This window comes from Carcharodon carcharias, chromosome 4 (assembly GCF_017639515.1).
Source record: "Carcharodon carcharias isolate sCarCar2 chromosome 4, sCarCar2.pri, whole genome shotgun sequence".
NCBI classification, from domain to species: Eukaryota; Metazoa; Chordata; class Chondrichthyes; order Lamniformes; family Lamnidae; genus Carcharodon; species Carcharodon carcharias.
In genome coordinates this window covers 6858795-6884847 of record NC_054470.1, presented here as the reverse complement: position 1 = coordinate 6884847, position 26053 = coordinate 6858795, and the positions used below count along the sequence as shown (strand labels likewise).

The following is a 26053-nucleotide window of genomic DNA, read 5'->3' as shown; positions in this document are numbered from 1 at the left end:
CATGCAGCAAGACCTGAACAACAATCAGGTTTGGACTGATAAGTGGCAAGTAACATTTGTGCCATACAAGTGCCAGGCAATGACCATCTCCAATGAGAGAGAATCTAACCATCTCCCTCTAGTGCCAGGCAATGACATTATTATCACTGAATCCCCCACCATCAACATCTTGGGGGTTACCCTTGACCAGAAACTGAATTGAACCAGCCACATAAATTCTGTGGCTGCAAGAGCAGGTCAGAGGCTGGGAATTCTGCGGTGAAAATTGACCTCCAGGCTCCCCAAAGCCTGTCCACTTATGCCATAAGGCACAAGTCAGGACATAATGGAATGCATGCCACTTGCCTGGATGAGTGAAGGTCCAAGGACGGTCAAAAAGCTTGACACCATTCAGGGCAAAACGTACTTGATTAGCAAGTGTTCCATTGACTCTCAACATCACGATGAATGGTGTCACCAGTGTGTACCATATATAAGATGAACTGTAATAACTTGTCAAGGGTCATTCAACAACACCTTCCAAACCTGCGACTTCTGCACATAGAAGGATAAGGGCAAAAGGCACTTGAAAACACCACCACCTTGCAAGTTTCCCTCCAAGCCACACACCATCCTGACCTTGGAGCAAGATTTGCCATTCCATCACTGCCACTGAGTCAAAATCCTGGAACTTTCTAATATCACAGTGGGTGTACCTACACCACGTGGACTGCAGCTGATGAAGATGATGGCTCACCACTGCCTTTTCGAGGGAAAGTAGGTATGATAACAAATGCTGGCCTTGCCAGTGTTGGCCACATACCCTGAACAAACTGAAAGAAAGGTAGTGGCCGGCACCTCTGCAATTTCTACCCTATTTCACTCAGCACCAGGATGCACCCTGTCTGGACTGGGTGACCCATCTTGTTTAAGTACTGCCAGCCTTTTCAGTACCTCCTATGCATCTGTTTTACCTCATCTAATATCTCAGCAATCTCCTTGTTTATCATAACTTTAGCCTCCACCCTGGTAAACATTGATGCAAAGTACCTCAGCTATGCCTTCTGCTTCCAGCTATAGTTCTCCATTTTGGTCCCTAATCAGCCCTACTGTTCTTCTGACAACAGTTTCATTATTAATGTTTGTTTACTTTTTCACTTCTTCTTTGAATTTTTTATATTCAGCCTGATTCTCCCTTGTGTTATTGAGCTGACGTCTATCGTACCCCATCTTTTTCTGCTTCATCCTACAATCCAACTCCTTTGTTATTTGGGAAGCTCTGGCTTCAGTCATCCTGACTTTCCCCTTTGTAGGAGGGCACCTAGTTTCAACCTGAATCTTGAGTCTTGTGTTGTCTTTCACCTGTCCTCGTTCCGAATGTTGGCCACTCTATGACAATCTTTCTCCACTGATTTCAATTCTCTGCTGCCCTCACTGGCAGTCTTCATTCCGATATTATCCACTCATGCCATCTTGGGTCTTCCTTGCACACATTTTCCAGGCATTTTTCTGTTCTTTACTTCTTGTTCCAACACTCCCCTCCTGTTTGCATCACGTGTCCAAAATATGTGAACTTCCTTGATATCACTGGCTCAAACAAATTCCTCAACACCAGCTTTCTCAAGCACACACACATTTGTCCACTTGGCCGTCTATGGCACATGTAATGTCCGTCTGTGTCCTTTCATTTTAAATGCTCTTATTCAAGCCTAGCCACTCCTTTTGCTGGTCCAGCTTTCACAGCCACACATTGTCAACCCGAACTATCTCCTCATTAAAGACCATCCATTGCTCCATTACATTTCTGCCTGCCAGCCCATGACTCCAATTTGCCAGGACAGGCCCTTCCTTAATTCACTTTATTTAACCCCTTCCAGTTAAGTATTTTTATTCTAGATTGCTCCTTGTCCTTCTTTATAACTAATCTAGACCTTTACAATTTTATGACCACAACTCCTGAGATGTCCGTATTCTACACTTGACCACCTCATTCCCCAGAGCTGAATCCAGGAATGCCTCCTGTCTTATTGGGCAGAAAACATATGGATCAAGAAAATTCTCATAAACATCCTCCCTTTCTCTGTCCCTTCAATATTGGGGTTGTTAACATCTCTCATTATCATATAAAGCTTCCCCCCCACTGACAGTAAAGTGACTGGCCAGGTTTATAATTCTTCCCTTTTTTGAACAAGGGCTTATCATCCAGTCCTTTGACACCAGCTCTGCATCTAAGAATGATTCAAAACTACTTGACCTTGCCCTTGCCAATCTGCCTGTCGCAAATGTGTCTGTGAAGTGAGAGTGACTGCCCTTGACATCAAGGCAGCATTTGACCAAATGTGGCATCAAGGAGCCCGAGCAAAGTTCAAGTCAACTGTAATTGGGGGAAAATTTTCCACTTATCGGAGTCATATTTAGCACAAAGGAATGTGGTTGAGGTTGTTGGAGGTCAATCATCTCAGCTCCAGGACATTACTGCAGGAGTTCCTCAAGGTGCGGTCCTAGGCCCAAACACCTTCAGCATCTTCATCAATGATATTCCCTTCATTATACAGTCAGAAGTGGGATCTTGCACCTCTCAGCTATTTCTTTACAAATCTGCTCCTTCATCTCCTTTCCACTATTTGGTGGCCTATTATGTACACCAAACAGCATATTAGCTCCTTTATAATTTCTTAATTCCAACCAAATAGATTCTGATTTTGATTCTCCCATTCTCTCTAGCACTATAATGTTTTCTTTAATCAAAACTGCTACCCCTTTACCAATTTTCCTTCCCCATCTTTGCTGAGAATACCTTATACCCAGGAACATCCAATCATCCCCTTTTTAAGATAGACCTCAGTTATTGCTGCTACATCATATTCCCATGTGGCTATTTGCACCTTCAGCTCACCAACCTTATTAACTGCACATTCACTCCAAACCTGACATAGCCCTCTTTATATTTTCTATGATCCTATCTAACTCTATATTATTTATACCTCTGTCTCTCCCAGTTCGCTGTGCATCTTGTTTATACTTTTTAATGCTATATATTGGAACCAACCCCCTGTTGAATCAGTTAATCCCCCACAGCACTAATTAACTTCCCCACAAGGATGTTGGACACTTCCGTTCAGGAGTAACCCATCTATTTTGAATGGGTTCCTCCTGCAACAAACCTGGTCCCATTGTCCCAGAAACCTGAAGCCTTCCCTCCTCCACCATGTGTCCACCCACCTATTTTCTGCCATATCCCCCAATTCTACTCACTCTACTGCATGGTACTGGGAGTAATCCAAAGATCACTACGTTTAGGGTTCTGCTTTTTTAACTTCCTCACTAGTTCCTTAAACTCTGACTTCACGATCTCAACCCTCTTCCTCTCTATATTGTTAGTTCCAACGTCGATTTTCCTCCCATTTCTAGTGGCCAGCCACTTTCTATTCTATTTGGCTGATTGAGGAAACATTCAGCCACCCATATGCACTGCAGTGGACCCAGCCATCCCTCTAGCTCTGAAATCTTCAGTGTGAGTTCAAGCAGTTGGTTGCACATCCCGTGAACCTTGACCTCCAGGGCATCTGAAGTGTCCTGAAATTCCCGCGTGACACAGGAATTTCAGGCTATGGTCATAGCTGTGCCTCCATTCCACTTAGAAACTTAACATAAATTCTTTAGTTGTTAAGTGATTATTTATATAATTGTTGCTACCTAAGTCTAAGCTATGCTGCTATTTTTTACTGGCTCCCAAAGGCAAACTAATCAAAGAATAAATTAATAACTCCAGCACCTGAACTCAGCACTCTTAAATTGTGGGATACTCAACTAGGCTCTTTACCAAAACATGCAATCATGGTCAAGGAACATATCTAGATACCCACTACTATAGCAGTTGCCAAAAGAACGTTATCTATTTATTAAGACCCTTTAGAGAGAAAGTGCATAGACAATAACTTAAAATTGTTACTAATGTTGAACTATACTAAGGACTTTTGATATGTGAGCCTAGATTTTTAATCTGATGCAAATCCAACCAGACTGTCCTCCTGCAGACTCCTGAAATCATCAGTACAATCTTGGGGAGCTCATGGCAGGAAAACATTCACCTAGGAGAGCGTGCCTACTGTGGGAAATCATGGGCTACAGCAGATGTAAAGGTCTGTAGCAAAACATACAGGTGGGCATTATTTCAAAATTTAGAATGCATAGGCTGGATTTTACGTGAGGTGGTGGACCCAGCCACCGGCTGAAATGTTGGGAGCGAAACTGCCTCCCCAAGCCTGGAAAGCCATGACTGGATTTTATGGTCATCGGGCGATTAGTTGCCTGAGGTCGTGGCCTCCACTGCAACGTGAGAGAATATCAGCTCTTCAGTCCCGGGAGCTGTGGCTAAGCCGAGACTGCAGTCAGTCCTGATGAGCAGCCATTGAGGAGGCTGGTCCGGAAGGTAATTCAGAGAGCCATGCTGGGGCCAGTCAGGCTGACCTCATTCTAAAAAAAATATTTATTCATGGGATTTGGGCATTGCTGGCTCTGGCTGCATTTAGTGCCCATCATTAACTGCCCTTGAGAAAGTGGTGGTGAGCTGCCTTCATGAATCACTGCAGTCCATGTGTTGTAGGAACACTCACAGTGCTGTTAGGTAGGGAGTTCCAGAATTTTGACCCAGTGACAGTGAAGCCTCCTTCACTGGGCGATATAAATCCAACTCAGCATGGTATATGACTTGGAGGGGAACTTGCAGGTGGTGATGTTCCAATGCATCTGCTGCTCTTGTCCTTCTAAGTGGTAGAAACCAGAGGGCCATTAAAGAGCATGGAGACAGAGAGAGAGGCAAGAGTCTATTAAAGAGCACAGAGAGAGAATTGAGAGGCCATTAAAGAGCACGGAGAGAGAGGCCATTAAAGGGCATGGAGAGGCCATTAAAACAGCACGGAGAGCAGCTGATTGGTGAGTATGATTGTTATGTATTTCTAGGCTTTAAAATAAAAGTAAAGTCTTTAGTTTTTGTTTATGTCTCTAGTCTTTTTTTTCTCTTTTTCTTAAAAATAGCTTGTTAAGTATAGGGTCGACACTGGTGTAGAAAATAATTTCAATTAAGTGTAAAGAGCGGGGTATTCTTCAAGTGTCAAGAGTAATTATTTAATAAAGTAAATAAAATACGATAGCGATGACAGGATGGGCGATATGTTGCTGGAGCAGCAGGTGGGGCTAGCTGGTCACCAAGTTGATCCAGAGCGAACACACCTGTAGTAAGTGCTTGCAGCTCGAGAAACTTTGGATTCGAGTTGAGGAGCTGGAGTCCGAGCTGCAGACACTGCGCCACATCAGGGAGGGGGAAAGTTACCTGGACACTTTGCTCCAGGAAGTGGTCACACCCCTCAGATGAGGTAATTAAAATTCGGTCTGTGATCAGGGACAGGAGGGTGTGACTGCAGGTGAAGCAGGTATGAGGTCCCTGGGGGGTAGTATTTGAGTAGCCTCGGACCCTACAACTGTCCAACAGCTACAAGGTTTTTGCTGTGTGGACAAGAACGAGGACTGCAGAGAGGACAAGTGAACTGACCAAGGCAACGTGGTACAGGCAGCCATTCAAGAGGTGGGTTGGGAGGAAATAGGAACATAGTAGTGGTAGGGCACAGAATAATTAGGCGGATAGATACTGTCCTCTGCAGACATGAGCATGAGTCTTGAAGGCTTGCCCAGTGCCAGGGTTAAGGACATCTCAGAACTGGAAGGAAGGAGTGGGAGGAAAGGGATCCCATTGTTGTCGTCCATGCTGGTACCAATGACATTGATAGGACTAGAAAGGAGGTTCTGCTAAAAGAATTTGGACAGTTAGGAGCAAAATTAAAAAGCAGAACCTTCCAAGGTAATAATCTTCGGGTTACTACCTGAGCCATGGGCAAACTGGCATAGGATAAATAAAGTCAAGGAGTTAAATGTGTGACTCAAAGATTGATGTGGGAGTTCATGGGGCACTGGTGCCAGTACTGGGGTAGAAGGGAGCTGTTCAGCTGGGATGGGCTTCACTTCAACTGTGCTGGGACCAGTGTCCTGGCAAATCGAATAACTAGAGCTGTAGAAAGGGCTTTAAAATAAATAGAATGGCAGGAAGGTTCTGGAGAGGGGATGCATAGGCTTACAAAGCAAAAGGATATGGCAGCATTGCAGGGCAGCTATTTAGGTAATGGTACCCAGAGTGTGACAGGAAAGGATAGAGTGTACCAACGTAAAAAAAGCAGAAAATAGGGTCAAAGGGGGAAAAATGGTAAAAAGGCAAAATGAATGGCTCTTTACTTAAATGCACGAAGTATTCAAAACAAAATAAATGAATTAACAGCACAGATAGAGGCTAATGGGTATGATCTTATAGCCCTTACAGAGACATAGTTACAAGGAGATCAAAGCTGGGAACTAAATATTCAGGCGTATATGACTTTTTGAAAGGACAACAGGAAGGAAAGGATGGTGGGGTAGCTTTGTTAGTACGAGATGGACTAAGTACAAGAAATTATCTTGGATTGGAAGATGTAGAATCCATATGGATGGAGGTAAGAAATAACAAGGGGAAAAAGACAGGTGGGAGTAGTCTACAGGCCTCTTAACAGTAGCTATATTGTAGGACAGAGAATAAATCAGTAGATAATGAGGGTATGTAAAAAAAAGCCAATTACATTAATCATGGGTGACTTTAATCTTCATATAGATTGGAAAATTGGCAGAGGTAGCCGTGAGCAAGAATTCAAAGAACATATTTGGGACAGTTTCCTAGAACTATATGTTGTGGATCCAACCAGGGATCAGGCTATTTTGGATCTGGTAATGTGTAATGGGGTAGGTTTAATAAATTATCTCAAAGTAAAAGATCCCTGAGGAAACAGTGACCATAACATGGTTGAATTTAGCATTCAGTTTGACAGTAAGAAGCTTGGGTCTAAAACAACTATGCTAAACTTAAATAAGGATGATTACAAAAGAATAAGAGCAGAGTTGGTTAGAGTTGGGAAAGGAGTTTAGCAGAAAAAATGGTCGATGCACAATGGTAGACATTTAAGAAAATAGTTCATGACTCACGACACAGATATATCCCAGTGAGGAAGAAGGATTCTAGAAAGGGGATAACCAACCATGGTCAACCAAGGAAGTGAAAGATAGTATCAAATTGAAAGAAGAAACATACAATGAGACAAAGATCAGTAGTAAGCCAGAAGATTGGGAAAGTTTTAAAAACCAACAAAAGATGACCAAAAAACAATAAAGAGGGAGAAAATAAACTTTGAGCGTAAAATAGCAAGCAATATAAACACGGACAGTAAGAAATACTTTAAAAGGAAGAGAGAGGCCAAAGTGAAGATAGACCCCTTACAGAATGAGGCTGGAGAAATAATAATGGGGAACTAGGAAATGGCAGAGGAGTTGAATAAATACTTTGCATCAGTCTTCACGGTAGAAGACACTAATAGCATTCCAAAAATACTAAATAATCAAGGGGCAAAATGGTGGGGAGGGGGGTGGGGAGGAAATAAATACAATAACTATCACTAGAGAAAAAGTATTAGGGAAACTAATGGGGCTAAAGGCCGATAAGTCCCCTGGACCTGATGGGTTGCATCCTAGGATATTAAAGGAAGTAGCTACACAGACAGTGGATGCACTGGTAGTAATCTTCCAAGGGTCCTTAGATTCTGGAAAAGTTCCAGAAGATTGGAAAACTGCCAATTTAACACTCGTATTCAAAAATTGGATGGGGTGGCAGAGGGGGGGGGGAGACAAAAAAAAGGTAACTATAGGCCAGCTAGCTTAACATCTGTCATTGGGAAAATATTGGAGTCTATTATAAAGGATGTAATAGCAGAGCATTTAGAAATATATAATATAATCAAGCAGACTCAGCATGGCTTCATGAAGGGGAAATCATGCCTGATAAATTTATTAGAATTCTTTGAGGAGATAACAAGCAGGATAGATAAAGGGGAACCAGTAGATGTAATATATTTGGATTTCCAAAAAGTGTTTGATAAGGTGACGCACATAAGGCTACTTAATAAGTTAAGAGGCCATGGTGTTGGGGGTAGTATATTATTATGGATAGAGAATTGGCTACCTAACTGAGTGGGCAAAAACTTGACAGATGGGATATAATGTGGGAAAATGTGAGGTTATGCACTTTGGCAGGAATAATAGAGGGGCTGAATATGACAGAGTAGATGCTGAGAGGTTATTTTCCCCTTGTGGGAGAGTCTAGGACCAGAAGGCATAATCTCAGGGTAAGGGGTCACCCATTTAAGACAGAGATGAGGAATTTCTTCTCTTAGAGGGCTGTGAATCTGTGTAATTCTTTACCTCAGAGGGCTGTCGAGGCGGGGTCATTGTCTATTCAATGTTACCAATGAGATAGACAGATTTTTAATCAGGAAGGGAATCAAGGATTTTGAGGAAAAGGCAGGAAAGTGGAGTTGAGGATTTTCAGATCAGCCATGATCTCATTGGAAGGCAGAGCAGACTCGATGGGCTGAATGAACTGCTTCTATTTCTATGTCTTCTGGTCTGTCAAAGGAGCCTTGGTGAATGCTGCAGTGCATGTTGAAGATGGTACACATTGCCACCACTATACATCAGTGGTGTTGGAGGGAGTAAATATTTATCATGGTGAATGAGATGCCAATCAAGTGGGTTGCTTTGTCCTGGATGGTGTCAAGCTTCTTGAATGTTGTTGGAGCTGCACTCATTCAGCCAAGTGGAGAGTATTCCATCACACTCCTGACTTGTGCCTTGTAGATGGTGGACAAGCTTTGGGGAGTCAGGAGGTGAGTTGTTTGTTGCACGATTCCTAGCCTCTGACCTGCTCTTGTAGCCACTGTATGTATATGGCTAGTCCATTCAGTTTCTAGTCAATGGTAACCCCCAGGACAATGACAGTGGGGGATTCAGTGATGGTAATGCCATCAAATGTCATGGGGAGAGAATTAGATTCTCCCTTGTTGAGATGGACATCGCCTGGCACTTACGTGGCACGAATGTTACTTGCCACTTATCAGTCCAAGTCTGAATATTATCCAGGTCTTGCTGCATTTGGACATGGATTGCTTCAGTATCTGAGGAGTCGTGAATGATGCTGAACATTGTGCAATCATCAGCGAACATCCCCACTTCTGACTTTATGATGGAACGAAGGTCATTGATGAAACTGCTGAAGATGGTTGGGCCTGGGACACTATCCTGAGAGACTTCTGTCACGCTGTGCTGGGACTGACATGACCAACCTCCAGTGGGGGTGGCTGTGATTGGGAGGCCAGGAAACTGGGAGAATTGGTTGAAGTAGTGTGGTCATTTCACTTGGGTGGGTGGGAGGGGTACTCTGTGGGGCACAGGGTACCTGAACAGGAGGGACCCTCCCAAACCCACCTGCCCCTGTGAACCTGCAGCTGGCTTGCCAGGGTTTAATTGGCCACTTATGGACCTCAATTGGCCCAAAGGTGGACAAGCCACCTGCTACCTTCCCCGCTAATGGCAAGATTCCAGTGGTAGGCAATGGGCACGGCACCATCCCACCTGATTTTAACCCCGCCATTCCCAAATGCCAGTCTGCTTCGGGATGGGGTGGGGGTTGCTGAACATTCTGGCCGACGTTTGATTAGGAAGTAGGTGTGTGATATTGATGCAGTTCCTGGAATATCCAAAGCATTGTAGATGAAGGCTTGTTTACAGACAATGCAGAGAGATGTAGACAATTCCATGAATGGAACAAACTTATTTCAGAGAAGGGGGCCAACCTATTCTCAGTACTTGGATGTGTCATTCCTCACTGAAATCACAGATGCAAAGGCTTCTCAGTTGCTGGTAAATGTGGTGGTCTTGGAGATGCATGGTGAGTAGTGGGACAAGAAAGATCAATGAGGATTTCACTGGTGTTCATACAGGCTACCTGCTGCCAATCAACAGGCTGCAATACCTTCCTGCCACTCAATCTCTACCAACCAAATAAAGTTTCATGGCAACCCACCATTCGAAACTGGTGAATGTCCCATAGACTATTAGACAAGTCAGAGGCCAGTTTAGTGTAAACACGATACAGCATACACATATAATAAAATTTTTCAATACAAACTTTTAACATCACAATTACTTCATTATTCCAGGGTTCTGTATAATGCCATCTTTTGTGTGTTAGACAGTTTCTTCAAACCCGTATTCAGTACTTGCAATCACCTAATTCAAACAACAATTTAAAACAATCACCATCACAAAATATAGAATATAGCTGTGTGCCCTGAACAGTTTCTGCACCATCCCTAACTTCCAACAGAAATTAATACAGCGACTAATATATAAAAAAAAGCATTGCGCAAACATGCCTGATGTGCCAGCTCATGTGCAAGTATTATAGAAATGCTTAAGTCATCATCAAAGAATTTCATCTTTGGACGATATAACAGCGAATCCTTTCTGAACATCATCAGACCCCAGGTTTCCATTGCCGCTGCTCCATAGTAAGGCAATGCTATTATATCTAAAAGGATAAGAACACAATGAGTCAGTTGCAATGCAGTCATGTAATAAGTTATACTGCACAATAGCCTAGCAATTGGCTGGTGCCATATCCACGTTACACATGTAAAATTGATATCAAAGCATTTAATTTGGCAGGAAGCATGAGGTGCAAATTTCACCACTTTGGTAAAGCACAAAAAGGAAATTCCAGGGCCCATGCCTGAAACAGTCATTAGGCCCTTTGCAAATGCAAATAAAGAGCCAAAAATGTGTTTGAGGTCCCTTTTGCAAACTGGGTCTATCTTGAACACACTGGCACTAAATGTGCTGCATTCAGGACAGCATGTTTGACATGTGCAGGCCATCATCGAAAGGCAAATTTTCTAAAAAAAAACCTTACTTGAACGTGGCATCAGGAGGAGCAGGAGTGCTCCTCTCAACCCTACTACAACCCTGAAGACCTGGCAACTTCTGCTTGACCCTCTCTCTCTTGATCGCTCATCTACTCTCCTTCAATATTCGGTGTGCCTCAGGCCTAACCAGTCCACCATGTGGACTATTCCCTGTGCCCAGTTCACACCAGCAAATAAATTTCTAGGTCAATACCTTCAAATGAATAGTAGAGTCAAACAATGAGTATAGAAGATTAAGGGATGCTCCAATTGAGAGACATAGAAAGATAGAAAATAGGAGCAGGAGTAGGTCATTTGGCCCTTTGAGTCTGCTCCGCCATTCAATATGATCATGGCTGATCTTCTATTTCAATGCCATACTCCCGCTCTCTCCCCATACCCCTTGACACCTTTAAAGTCTAGAAATGTATCTATTTACTTCTTAATCTTCAGTGAATTGGCTGCCACAGCCTTCTGTGGTAGAGGATTCCACAGGTTCACCACCCTCTGAGTGAAGAAGTTTCTCCTCATCTCAGTCCTAAATGGCCTGCCCCATATTTGAGACTGTGACCCCTTATTCTGGACACCACAGCCAGAGGAAACATTATCCCTGCATCCAGTATTTCCAGCCCTGTCAGAATTTTATACATTTCAATGAGAGCCCCTCTCGTTCTTCTAAACTCCAGTGAGTACAGGCCTAGTGGAGCCAATCCCTCCTCATACAACAATCTTGCCATCCCTGGAATCAGTCTGGTGAACCTTTGCTGCACTCCCTCTATGGCAAGTATATCCTTTCTTAGGTAAGGAGACCAAAACTGCACATAACATTCCAGGTGTGATCTCACCAAGGCCCTGTCCAGCTGTAGTAAAACATCCTTGCTTCTATACTCAAGTCCTCTCACAATGAAGGCCAACATACCATTTGCCTTCTTAAATGCTTGCTGCACCTGCATGCTTGCTTTCAGTGGTTGGTGTACAGGACACCCATTATCACCATTTAACTAATACTCTGCCATTCTGTTTTCTTACCGAGGTGGATAACTTCACACTTATCCACATTTTACTGCATTTGCCATCTATTTGGCCACTCACTTTGTCTAAATTGCCTTGAAGTCTCTTAACATCTTCCTCACCACGCACATTCCCACCAAGTTTTGTGTCATCAGAAAAATTGGAAATATTACATTTGGTTCCCTCATCTAATCATTGATAGCTGGGGCCCAAGCACTGATCCCTGTGGTACCCCACTAATCACTGCCTGCCACTCTGAAAAAGACCCATTTATTCCTACTCTCTGTTTCCTATTTGCTAAGCAATTCTCAATCCATGCCAATATATTACCCCAATCCCATGTGCTTTAATTTTGCACACTAGCCTCTTACGTGGGACATTATCAAAAGCTTTCTGAAAATCCAAATACAGCACATCCACTGGTTCTCCTTTATTTATTCTGCTAGTGACATCCTCAAAAAACTCCAGTAGGTTTGTCAAACATGATTTCCCTTTCATAAATCCATGCTGACTTTGTCTAATCCTGTTGATATTTTCTAAGTGTCCTGTTATCACATCCTTTATAATAGACTCTAGCATTTTCACTACTACTGATGTTAGACTAACCAGTCTGTAATTCCCTGTTTTCTCTCTCCCTCCTTGTTTAAATAGTGGGGTTATATTTGCCACCATCTAATCTGCCCGAACTGTTCCAGAATCTATAGAATTTTGGAAGATGACAACCAATGCATCCACTATTTCCATTGCCGCCTCCTTTAGTACCCTGGGATGTAGATTATTGGGCCCTGGGGATTTATTGGCTTTCAGTCCCATTAATTTCTCCAGCACTATTTTTTTTAATAATACTAATTTCCTTCAACTCCTCCTACTCATCAGACCCTTAGTTCCCTTGCATTTTTGGGAAGTTATTTGTATCTTCCTCCATGAAGGCATAAAGTAGTTGCTTAATTGCTCTGCCATTTCCTTGTTACCTATTATAAATTCTCCCATTTCAGACTGTAAAGGCCCTACGTTTGTCTTCACTAATCTTTTTACATACTTACGGAAGCTTTTACAGTCTGCTTTTATGCTCCTTGCAAGTATACTCTCATACTCTATTTTCCCCCTCTGAATCAATCTCTTGATCCTCCTTTGTGAATTCTAAACTTCTCCCAATCCTCAGGTTTGCTACTTGTGCTAGCAAATATATATGACTTCTCTTTCGATCTAATACTGTCCTTAATTTCTTTTGTTAGCCATGGTTGGGCCGCTTTTCCTGTTGTGTTTTTGTGCCAGAAAAGAATGTATAACTGGTTCAATGCATACATTCATTCCTTATACATTACCCATTGCCTATCCACTATCATGTCTTTTAATGAAGTTCCCCAATCTATCTTAGCCAACTTATGCCTTCATAGTTTCTTTTGTTTAGATTTAGGACCCAGATTCGGATCAGACTACTTCACTTTCCATCCTAATGAAGAGTTCTATCATGTTATGGTCACTGTTCTCTAAAGGACCCCGCAGCACAATGTCATTAATTAACTCCTGCTTATTGCATAATACCAAATCTTGGATAGTCTGTTCCCTAATTGGCTCCTTGTTGTCCTGGTCTAAAAAAACCATCTTGTACACACTCCAGGAATTCATCTGCCACAGTATTATTGCTAATTTGGTTTGCCCAGTCTATATGTAGATTAAAGTCACCCATGATTATTGTAGCACCCTTGTTACATGCATCTCTAATTTCTTGTTTAATACCATCCCCTACCTGACCAGTACTGTTTGGAGGCCTATATACAACACCACTAATGTTTGCTTCCCCTTGTTGCTTCTTAGCTCCATCCAGACTGATTCTACATTTAGATTTTCTGAGCCAATATCCTCTCTCACTATCGCACTGATTTCATCCTTAACTAACAATGTCACCCCACCTCCTTCTCCTTTTTGCCTGTCCTTCCTGATTAGAGTACTCCTGGATATTCAGTTCCCAGCCTTGGTCACCCTGCAGCTATGTCTCCGTAATTGCAATTGTATCGTACCCATTTACATCTATTTGCATTGTTAATTCGTCTACCTTATTGCGAATGCTTTGCGCATTCAGATACAGTGCCTTTAGACTTGCTTTTTAACATTTTTATACATTTTTTTGTACTATGGTCCTATTTTCTGTTAGCCCTTGTTTCCTCTGCCTTCCACATTTGCATTCTCCTTTTCTGTCTTTCATCCCTATCTTTGTTTCCCTCCCTTGAGTCTCCCCACTCAGGCTCCCATTCCCCTACCACTCTAGTTTAAACCCTCCCTCATAGTACTACTGAATACCCCTGTGAGGATATTGGTCCCAGTCCTGCTGGGGTGCAACCCGTCCAGCTTGCACAGCTCCTATTTTCCCCAGAATCAGTCCCAATGCCTCAGGAATATAAATCCCTCCCTCCTATACCATCTCTCCAGCTACACATTCATAATGATCTATTCTCCTATTCATGATCTCGTGAGCATGTGGAACTGGGAGTAATCCTGAGATTACTAATTTTGAGGTCCTGCTTCTTAATTTATTTCCTAGCTCCCTATATTCTGCTTTCAAGACTGCATCACTCTTTTTACCTATGTCGTTTGTACCAATATGGACCACGGCCTCTAGTTGTTCACCCTCCCCCTTCAGACTGACCTGCAGCCACTCAGTGACATCCTTGACCCTGGCACCAGGGAGGCATCATACCATTCTGGTGTTGCGTCTGTGCCGCAGAAATATGTCTGTTCCCTTACGATAGAATCCCCTATCACTGTTGCTCTCCCACTCTTTTTTCTCCACCCCCCCCCCCACCCCCACCCTGAGCAGCTGAGCCATTTCTGGTGCCACAGACTTAGCTGTTGCTGCTTTCCCCTGAGAAACTATCTCCCCGAGCAGTGTCCAAAACAAAAAATCTGTTAGCGAGGGAGATGGACCCAGGGACTCCTGCACTACCTGCCTAGTGCTTTTACTCTGTCTGGCAGTCACTCGTTCCTTTTCTGCCTGTGCACTCTTTACCTCCGGTGTGACCACCTCACTGTCCATGCTATCCACAAAGATCTCATCCTTGTGGATGCTCCACAGTGACACCAGCCGCAGCTCCAGCTCCAAAACAGGAATTTCAAGTAGCTGCAACTGGAGACACTTCCTGCACATGTGGTCACCCTGGACATTAGAAGTGTCCCTGACTTTCCACATTGCACAGGAGGAGCATTCCACTTGGCTGAGCTGCCCTGCCATGACCTACCCTTAAATTACTCCCTTTACTTTTACTTCCTCTAGTTTAGAGAATATTAAGGATAGAAGAAATGCTTACGAGGTCCTACTTACCAAGGCCGCCGCTCTTCTTACTGAGGAAAGGTAGAAGATGAAGGAACCCTCCTTCCCTCTTCAGCGAACTCCCTCTCTCACCAAATTCCAAGCTAAGCACTCTAAAGCAACCCAAACCAGCACTCCAGTGCATACCAGGCAGCACTGTTGACAGCCTGCTTTTAAGCTCTCTGAATCTAGCTTCTGAAAACCTGTTTAAGCAAGTTATCTAATTAACTAGCTGCAGCTGCAAGCAGAGCCATTTTAAAGTTGGACTAAAACTCACCTTCTCCCAATACAAAGAGCAACTTTTAGGTGGTTGCTAAACTAAAGAAAGATTCGACTTTAGATAGAAATTAACCCTTAAATTAACCCTTAAAAGTCCCCCTCTCGCCAAACTCCAACTTAAATACTCTAATGCAGCCCAAAGTAGCACTCTAATGCAGATGTTTAAGATTAGAAGAGAGAGAAGTTATTTCCTGCAATGACAACAAAAATTGGGAGATATGTAAAATAGGCAGTCAATTCGGTAATGGCCATTTTACACGATCACTCAGGCCCCTTCCCTGAAGGACATTAGTGAACAAGTTGGGTTTTTATGACTATGTCATTTTCTAGTACTAGTCCACAAATGACCAGATTTACTGAATTCAATTTCCTAATTTGCTGCAGTAGGATTTGAATTCAAGTGCAATGATTTTAAACCATGACTCCTAAAGTGAATGGATGAAAATGATGGTTGGGTTCTAACTGCTGCCATTTTAACCTCATCAATTCTGGTTAGTGGATGCCTCATCAATGATGAAAAAAATGAAGCCTGCTAAAATAATCTGGACTCGCTGTGAATTTAACAGAAAATCAGGCAAATTGTGCACAGTCCCTCAGCTTTCTGCTAAAATCCTGAAATTCTGCTCCTGCCCATGACCTTCAAGTTAAAGCCTACAGCTTTGGTTGGGAGTTGGGTTTGACTAATTTGGATGAGACCCGGGAGATAAAATGGTTCAGACATTACTCACAAAACCACGGAATACTGAAATGATTATGATTGTAAACTGCATTTTTAAATAATAGAGACAGACAGATAGATAGACAGACTGACAGACAGATGAAATGAATCAAGACATTTTAGTTTATGTTGCAGTTGGCCTTAGAATCATAGGATAAGAGTATACAAATAAGTGACTTACCTAATTTGGGGAGGGGGTAACTCACATTATAATACTCTTCAAAGTATGCAAGTATTGGAACTGTTATATTTAATGCATAATCAGCTTCACCTTTTGATATGGCTGCTTTATCAGCCCAAATGCGAATCTGAAAAAGTTGTTGAATTTAAAGTACAGCATTTATAAATAATTTTTAATTAAAATTTTGGTTTCATATTAAAACTTAGGACCATCTCCTCCCTCCAGTTGATGTAATTCTCTGCCCTTGCTGACTGATTTGTTATCTCTAGTAATTCAAACTTCTCACATTTCCTACATTACAGCAGGGACAACATTTCAACATTACTTCATTGTTTGGAAATCGCATGGACGCCCTGAAGTGGTGACAGGCACAATATTGCATAGAATTACACCGAATATACTGCCCCCAAACAGGTCATTTGGCCCAACTTGTGGGTGCTGATGTTTGTATTTCACATATGGCTCCTCCCATTCTAGCTTTCTCATCTCAGCTTTCAGCATATCTTTCCATTCCCTTTGGAAAGAATCTAATCTATTTGCCTCATCCACTTCCTCAAGTGGTGAGTTCCGAATTCTAAAAACTCATGAGTAAAAGAAACTCCTCCCTATTCCCCTATTGGATATATTAATAACTACCTTACTTTTATGGCCCTTAGTTTTGAATGAAGGAACCAAATATATGGTAGCTAAATTTGCTGATGACACCAAGAAAGGTAGGAAAGTAAATTGTCAAGGTGAGGTAGACAGCCTGCAAAGGGATATGGACAGGTTAAATGAGTGAGCAAAAAAAATTGACAGATAGGTGGAGTATAATGTGAGAAAATGTGAAGTTGTCCACTTTGTCAGGAAGAATAGAAAAGGAACATACTATCTAAATGAAGAGAGATTGCAGAACATGGTAGTACAGAGAGAGCTGGGGGTCTTGGTACGTGATTCACAAAAAGTTAGAATGCAGATACCACAAGTGATTAGGAAGGCAAATGGAAAGTTGGCATCTATTGTAAGGGGAATGGAATATAAAAGTAGGAAAATTGTGCTGTAGCTGTTCATCACAATGGTAAGACCACATCTGGAATACTATGTAGTTTTAGTCTCCTTATTTGAAAGAAGATATAACTGTGCTAGAAGCAGTACCGAGAAAGTGCACTTGACTCATTCCTGGGAATGAGGGGCTTAGTCTATGAAGAAAGGTTGAACAAGTTGGATCTATACCCATTGAAGTTTAGAAGAATAAGAGGTGATCTTATTGAAACACATTTGATTCTGGGGGGACTTGGTAGGGCAGATACCGGGAGGATTTTTCCACTTGTGGGGGAGACTAGAACCAAGGCACACAGTTTAAAAGTCAGAGGTCTCCCGTTTAAGACGGAGATGAGGAGAATTCTTTCTCTCAGGGGGTCATTAGTAAATGGATTTCTCTACCCAGGGAACAGTGGAGATTGGGTTTTGATCTTATTCAAGACTGAGTTAGACAGATTTTTGATAGACAAAGGAGTAAAGGGTTATCGGGACAGATAGGAAAGTGGAATTGAGACCACAATCAGATCAGCCATGATTTTATTGAATGGCAGAACAGGCTCAAAAGGACGAGTGACCTACTCCTACTCCTATGTTCCTAAATATTTAAAGAGGAGGATTTTTAAAGCCTTGAAGGTAGAAAGCTCCTTTTTTATAGTTCAAATGAGCTTAACGGTTCCAATGAGTTTAAGCACTTTATATACACATTCATGCCTAATTTTAACAATCCCAAAGTGAACTTGACCTCCCCCAAAAGTGTCCTGGGACCATATCCAAAAGGCTACCTTACCCTCTCCTTAAGGGCACCTGACCTCTCTCAAAGGTGTCCCAGGGTCATTTCGAAAAGGGTACTCTACCTCTCCAAAGAACTCTGGCAGCTTTAGACCTTCTCTGAGCACATTTAAAGTGCATATCCCATCAGCAAAAATCAGATCAGCTGAGGCAGCTGCACTTTAACACATGTAGCTCCCTCCATGAACCACAGATTCATGCATTGCACCCTGCCCTCATTCTCCCCACCCCGCTGAGAAAATGGTAGGTGCCATGTTCGGTGGCAAGGACTTCCCGATTTGGGCCTCCACTGCCACTTTCATAATGACAGAGAGGTCTCCATCTTTACAAAAGTTCAGGTCATCATTTTAAAAGTCTCGATCAAGTCTTCTAAGTCTTCTCTTTCTAAAGAAAACATCCTCAACCTATTCACTCTTTCCCCAAAGCTGTAGTGTCTCAGTTTTGGTCCTATCCTATTTTGCACTTTCTCTGTCTTTTTTGATGAATGGAAGACTTACATTTATGTAGCACCTTTTATGACCTCAGGATTCCTCAAAGTGCTTAACAGCCAAAGAAGTATTTTTGAAGTGTAGTCACTTTTGCAATGTAGTAAACATGGCAGCCAATTTGTGCACAGCATAATCCCACAAGCAACGTGATGATGAGCAGATAATTTGTGTATTTGATGTTAATTGAGGGATAAATATCGGCCAGAATCCCAGGGGTAACTACTTGCTCTTCTTTAAAATTGTGTCAGGGGATTTTTTATGTCCACCTGAGAGAGCTTGGTTTAACTTCTCATCAGAAAGATGGTACCTCCAGAAATGTGGCATTCCCTCAGTATTGCACTGGGGTTTCAGCTTAGACTTTTGTGCTTGAGTATCTGCAGTCTTTTCTATAGTACAAACAGCAGACAGTGGACAATTCTCAGTGCAACCTGACCATGTTACTATGCAACATAGCTTATTAATTTTGAATTCTACACCTCTAGAATTAATACCAGTGCTGTTAGCATTTTAATTGCTTTGCTAACCTCTGATGCTGCCTTTAATTTGTTTGCCTGTATCCCAATTGATCATGTTAGCCCTCTAATCCATTCAGTTTCTTATTTTCTAAAGTGTGGCTCATCTCTATGTTCTTTTCCACCAAAGTGCATCATCTCAGATTCATCTATTTGACAGTTTCTTTACACTTAACTGCCCAGTTTGCAAGGTTTCTAATATTAGGTTGCATTTCTCCTCGATGTTAGCTACACACCACAGTTTGATGTCATCAGCAAACATTGATATTGAGTTATTTGTTCCCAAGTTAGAGTCATTACTGCAAATGATGAATTATTTTTGGCCCCAACACTGATCCTTGTGGAAGAATAATTTCTACCTTCTTCCAGTCTGGATAGCTACTCTTTACCAATATTCTCTGTTTTCCATATTTTAGCCCCAAGTTGTTATCCATTCAGCTATTTATTCCCTTACTCCACGTGTGCTAATCTTTATAAATCCAGTTTTTTTTCTTTATTAAGTTTTCCTCAAAATGACTTCCATTTAAAAGCTGCTAAACTAGTTCAGAAACATGTCTTTCCATTAACCTAATTTATTTTCAACTTGAATTAAATATGATATAGTCAATACAGCAGAGTTAAAATTTCTAAAGGAAAAAAATACAAATAACACTCCTAGAAATAATAAATATTAAGATCATTGATAGTTACCTCTATGTCATTGAAAGTTGTGTTAATGTAATCATAGTCACAAATAGCAAAAGCAGTTACATAAGTAGACATCTTCACACTGGTCTTAAATGTTGTAACTTTCCATTTACCATCCACGTCCAGTCTTTCAGAAACATCTAAAAATTCAAAACATTCAAGTTGAATAGTTTCCTATTGCTTCTGCAATGGTGAAAATGCTGGCATTATACTGACTTATCTATTAGTACTCATGGGTTTAGTCTCTGACAGATATTTTTTTCAAGGAAATGCCTGACTTTGCAGCAGGTGTGATGGAAACCGGGAGTTTTCTGATATTCTGAAAGAATTCAAGGTTGCTTCATCCAAAGCAAGAGTACACTGATAATAGCCCAGAAGGAAAAAAACAGTTCGGACCAGTATTCTTATTTCCCAGTTGTTACTGGTATTCCATTTTAAGGTACACAAGACCAGTTCGGACCAATATTCTTATTTCCCAGTTTTTACTGGTGTTCCATTTTAAGGTACACAAGACCAGCTCGGACTAGTATTCTCATTTTCCAGTTTTTATTGTTTTTTCGCTCTGGGGAATGAGCTATTGGAAAGAATTTTCCAGTCAGTGAGCGGGGGTGGGGCTCACTCGCTGACACATAAAATGACGCTTGGTGACCACCATGCGACACTTAGATTTTCAGTTTGGCGGACTCACAACCGAGTCAGCCGCTCACCCACCAAACTGTCAAAGGCCTATTAAGGCCTGTTACAAACTAATTGATATAATTAAATGAGCTGCCCGTCCAACCTGGGGGGGCAGGCGAAGAGCCAAGGCGGCCATTGCATTTTTTTATGGAACCTCATCCACGGGCGGGATGAGGTTTCATGAAGTGTTTAAAAATGCAATAAAGATTATTTTAAAAATTTATTGACATGTCCCCAGTTCATGTGACACTGTCACATGAGGGGACATGTCTTAAGAGTTTTTAATTACTTTATTCAGATGTTTACAAGTTAAGCAAATCTCCCTGAGGACCCGATTGGGGCGCTCGCTCCTACCCACCCCCCACACAACCCTGCCCGAATTTGGGGAAATTCAGCCCATTATCGCAATGATTGCATGTGAACTGGCACACCAGATGTTGACATGAGAGAGGGGTGGAGATGAAGAGATGAAGATTATCCTAGCAACAGTCAGTGTGTTTAAGATTGACCTGTTTACTAAACAAGGGGCTGAAACTTGAAGTCCTGCCAATAGAAACTTTCAGACTGTGACTTTTACAACAAGGACAGTGCAACTGCTGCAGTAATCACAGGGTGGTTGAAGGATGCCGATGCACACTGCATAAATAAGACACTAGGAATTAGTCTAGAGATTATCGTATAAGGCAATATATGAATTTATGAACATACGAATTAGCAGCAGGAGTAGGCCATTCACCCATTCGAGCCTGCTCTGCCATTCAGTAAGATCATGCCTGACCTGACTGTAACCTCAACTCCACATTCCTGCCTACCCCCAATTTTCTAAAGTGTGGCTCACCTTTATTTTTTTCTACCAAAGTGCTTCTTCTCAGATTCATCTACGTGACAATTTATTCCCACTGAACTGCCCAGTTTGCAAGGTTTCTAATATTAAGTTGTAATATTCCTCAATGTTAGCTATGCACCACAGTTTGATGTCACCAGCAAACGTTGATATTGAGTTATTTGTTCCAAAGTTCATGTCATTACTGCAAATTATGAATTATTTGTGGCCCCAACACTGGTCCTTGTGGAATAATTTCCAATTTGCAGTAATGACTCAGACTTGGGAACAAATAACTCAGTATCAATGTTTGCTGATGATATCAAACTGTGGCGTGTAGCTAACATTGAGGAGAAATGTAACTTAGTATTAGCAACCTTGCAAACTGGGCAGTTACTCGTAAATAAACTGTCACCATTTAGATAATATTTCCTTTTTATTTTTACCCCCTTACTTATCAAGAATCTATCCATCTCTGCCGTAAAAATATTCAAAGACTCTGCCTCCACCACCTTTTGAGGAAGAGAGTTCCAAAGGCTCACAACCCTCTGAGAGAAACAAATTCTCCTCATCTCTGTCCTAAATGGGTGACTCCTTATTTTCAAACAGTGGGCTCTAGAACTAGATTCTCCCACAAGAGGAAACATCCTCTCCACATCCACCTTGTCAAGACGCCTCAGGATCTTATATGTTTCAATCAAGTCGCCTCGTACTCTTCTAGACACCAGCGAATACAATCCTAGCCTGTCCGACCTTTCCTCATAAGACAACCAGCCCAAGCCAGGTATTATTCTGGTAAACCTCCTCTGAACTGCTTCCAAAGCATTTACATCCTTCCTTAAATAAGGAGACCAATACTGCACACAGTACTCCAAATGTGGTTTCACTAGTGTCCTGTACAATTGAAGCATAGCCTCCCTACTTTTGTATTCAATTCCCCTCGCAATAAATGGTAACATTCTATTAGCTTCCCTAATTTATTGCCGTATCTGCATACTAGCCTTTTGCGATTCATGCACTAGGACACCTAGATATCTCTGCATCTCAGAGCTCTGCAGTCTCTCAACATTTAGATAATATGCTTCTTTTTAATTTTTTCTGCCAACATAGTCAATTTCACACTTTCCCACATTTTACTCCATTTGCCAGGTCTTTGCCCATTCACTTAACCTATCTATAACCCTTAGTAGCTTCCTTGTGTTCTCTTCACATCTTACTATCCTACCTATCTTCGTGTATTCAGCAAATCTAGTAACCATACCTTTGGTCCCTTCATCCCTTCATTGATATTAATCGTAAAAATTTGCGGCCCCAGCACAGATCCCTATGGCACACCACTTGTTACATCTAGCCAACCAGAAAATGACCCATTTATGCTTACCTTTTGTTTCTTATTAGCTAGCCAATTTTTTATCCATGCTAAGATGTTACCCCATACACCACGAGCTTTTATTTTTCGCAATAACCTATCACTTTATCAAATGCCTTCTGGAAATCTAAATACAGTATATCTACCATATCTACTGGTTCCCCTTTATCCACAGCATATGTTACTTTTTCAAATAACTCCAGTAAATTGGGTAAACATGATTTTCCTTGCACAAAACCATGTTGATGCTACCTAATTGTGCTGAATTTTTCCAACCGTTCTACTATAACGTCTAAGATAACAGCTTCTAACATTTTCCCTATGACAGATGTGAAGCTAACTGGCCTGTAGTTTCCTACTTTCTGTCTTTCTCCCTTTTTGAATAAAGGAGTTACATTCGCTTTTTTCCAATCTAATGGAACCTTCTCTGAACCTAGGGAATTATAGAAAATTAAAACCAATGCATCAACTATCTCACTAGCCACTTCTTTTGAGAGCCTAGGATGAAGTCAGTCAGGACCCGGGCGCTTGTCAACTCACAATTCCATCAATTTTATCAGTACCACTTCCCTGGTGATTTAATTTTCTCTGTGTTCTTCCCTCGCTTCCATTTCCTAATTTATAACTATTTTTGGGATGTTACTTGTATCCTCTATAGTGAAGATTGACACAAAATACTAGTTCAATTCATCTGCCTTTTCCTTATTTTCCATTATTAATTCCACAGACTCATTCTCTATAGGACCAATGCTTACTTTATTAACTCTTTTCTTTTTAAAATATCGATAGAAACTTTACTATCTATCTTTCTATTTCCAGCTAGCTTTCTCTTTACTCTAATTTCTCCTTCTTTATCAATCTTTTGGTCATCCTTACATTCTGTCTAATCTTCTTACATGCCACTCATCTTTGTGCAATAATATGCCTTTTCTTTAATTTGAGATTATCTTTAATTTTTTTAGTTAACCATGGATAATGCATCCTCCCCTTGGAATTTTTCTTTCTCATTAGAATGTATCTAATCTGTGTATTCTGAAATATTCCTTTAAATATATTTCTATTGACCTATCCTTTAGCTAAGTTTTCCAGTTCTCTTTAGCTAGCTATGCTTTCATGCCCTCATAATTGCCCTTATTTAGGTTTAAAACACTGGTGTTGGACCCACTCTTCTCTCCCTCATACTGAATGTAAAATTCAATAATATTATGATCGCTGCTACCTAGGGGCACCTTCAATATGAGATAATTAATTAATCCTATCTCATTGCACAATACCAAGTCTAGTATAGCCTGTTCTTTGGTTGGTGCCAGAACATGCTGTTCTGAGAAACTATCCTGAAAACATTCTATGAATTCCTCATCTAGGCTACTTTTGCCCATCTGATTTTTCCATATGTAGATTAACATCCCCTATGATTATCGCTGTACATTTTTGACAGGCTCCCATTATTTCTTCCTTAATACCTTGTCATACTGTATGGTTATAGTTAGGGGGCCTGTACACCATTCGCACAAGTGATTTCTTGCCTTTATCATTTATCCTCTCTACCCACACTGTTTCTACATGCTGGTTTCCTGAACTTAGATAATCCCTCTCTGATGTGCAAATATCATCATTAATTAACAGAACCACCCCTCCACCTTTTCCTAGCTTCTTGTCCTTCCTAACTGTCACTTACCCTTCAATATACAGGTTCCAATCTATGTCACCCTGCAACCATGTTTGTGTGATGGCTGTCAGATTGTACTTATGTATTTCTATTTGTCCTATCAATTCATCTGTTTTGTTTTGAATGCTACGTGCATTCAAATACAGATGGTAGAGCTGTTCATGCCTGCTGGTGGCATCAGCGGGTAATATGGCAAGAAGGCCAAACATCGGGTTTCACGACTTCATGAAACCAATTTGCAGTCGTCCACTCCAACAATCAATGGCGGGCCGCGCTTCCCATCATCGGACGTTGGGAACTTCATTGTAATACATCTGGATATTATTATAGGCCCAGCTCACCGGAATCATTCCCCACCCCCACCCCACGCTGGATCATCTGCCAGTGTGTTTCACAACAGCATATCTAAGCTGTGCACTTGGAGGGCTGCACTATAAGGGGAATTTGGAGGTGAGTGCACAGTAAGGTTGCGCAGTGCTTACCAGGGTCGTCTTTTGGACTTCAAGGTTGATGCGACTTTGGCCGTGGGGTTGTGGGGGGGGGGTGGTGCGAGGGCAGCACTGTGGTCAAGGCATGTTTGGCAGGGGTGGAAGGGCTGCATTGCAGTTGAGGGCAGTGCACAAGCAAGTATGGGATGGGGGGAGAGACGTGGCCATGCATTTGGGAAACCTTGTATAAAGTGACCATCCCTCTGCAGCTGAGACAGTTCAGGTACAGCCATGTTGTTATGATTGGAGTCAGGCCTCTAGCTTATCTGCCCACTCAAGCAATGCAGAGTCATGAAGGTGCCACCAAGCGCTCCAGAGCTTTTCACCCCTCGGGCACAGGCTGCAAACTAATGAGCATTTGAGTGGTCTGCAGAACAGTTGGACAACTGGGCACATTGTACAATCTCCTTGCTAAAGCTGGTCATGGAGCAGTCACTGGTGGAGATGCTCACAGCCCCTTGCAATGTCAGCATCCCGGTTTGGACCAGTCTCCCCCATGGTTCAAGCTAACAGTGCAGCCTTGCAGTGCGGGTTAGCAGAATGCCTGTGCCTGAGCTGAGAGCACAGCCTGCAGTCCAATGGGCAAGGCTACCACTAATCAGCCAGGTGGAGTAGGGTGGAGGTGGGTGGGGTTTCGGGCAGCCATGCAGCTCATTAATCTCTGGCCATCCAAGTGGTGGCCAGCACTCTCCAGGATGCGTTAAGGGGCCTTCAGACTTAACCAAGAGAGGCTCTTAGTACACCCATGCTAACCCACGCATCTCTCTCTTTCACACTGCAGGAGGAGTGCATCAACAGCATGGAGCCTGGTGAACTAGCTGTATGCCTCGTGGCGTACAGAGAGCAGAGACGACTGAGAAGAGAGTGAGGGAGATGCTTGGCTGCGGAAAGGGAGGAGCAGCATCCTCTGGAAGAAAGGGCAGCTGGGGCTCCAGCACACGCCACAGAAGAGCCACAGCGAGCCATCTCTGGTCGGTGCCTAGCTAGACCCAGGGTCTACAGACGCTGCCTTTCATTCCTGCAACTGACTGACAACCAGTGTCGCTGAAGACTGCACGTGTCTAGGGAACTGGTCGGTCACACCTGCCAGTTACTGCAGGAGTTGGCGCCACAGGGACATGGTGGGCATCCACTGCTGGTGGCCGTGAAAGCGACTGCATTGCTCAATTTTCATGCCAGTGGCT

At 42.2% G+C, this 26053-nt stretch overlaps 1 protein-coding gene across 4 annotated transcripts in view; it reads right to left on the bottom strand.

Moving 5' to 3' along the window:
* Positions 1-26053, bottom strand: part of LOC121276969 (aminopeptidase Q-like) — a 239842-nt gene that overhangs the window by 144376 nt on the left and 69413 nt on the right. For all 4 annotated transcript variants that reach the window (XM_041185720.1, XM_041185717.1, XM_041185719.1 and 1 more), the window contains exons 3-5: positions 19846-19982; positions 16347-16473; positions 10323-10477 (exon numbers count right to left, since the gene is read on the bottom strand). In XM_041185720.1, the coding sequence (XP_041041654.1) occupies positions 10323-10477; positions 16347-16473; positions 19846-19982 (419 nt within the window). The remainder of the gene's footprint in view (positions 1-10322; positions 10478-16346; positions 16474-19845; positions 19983-26053) is intronic.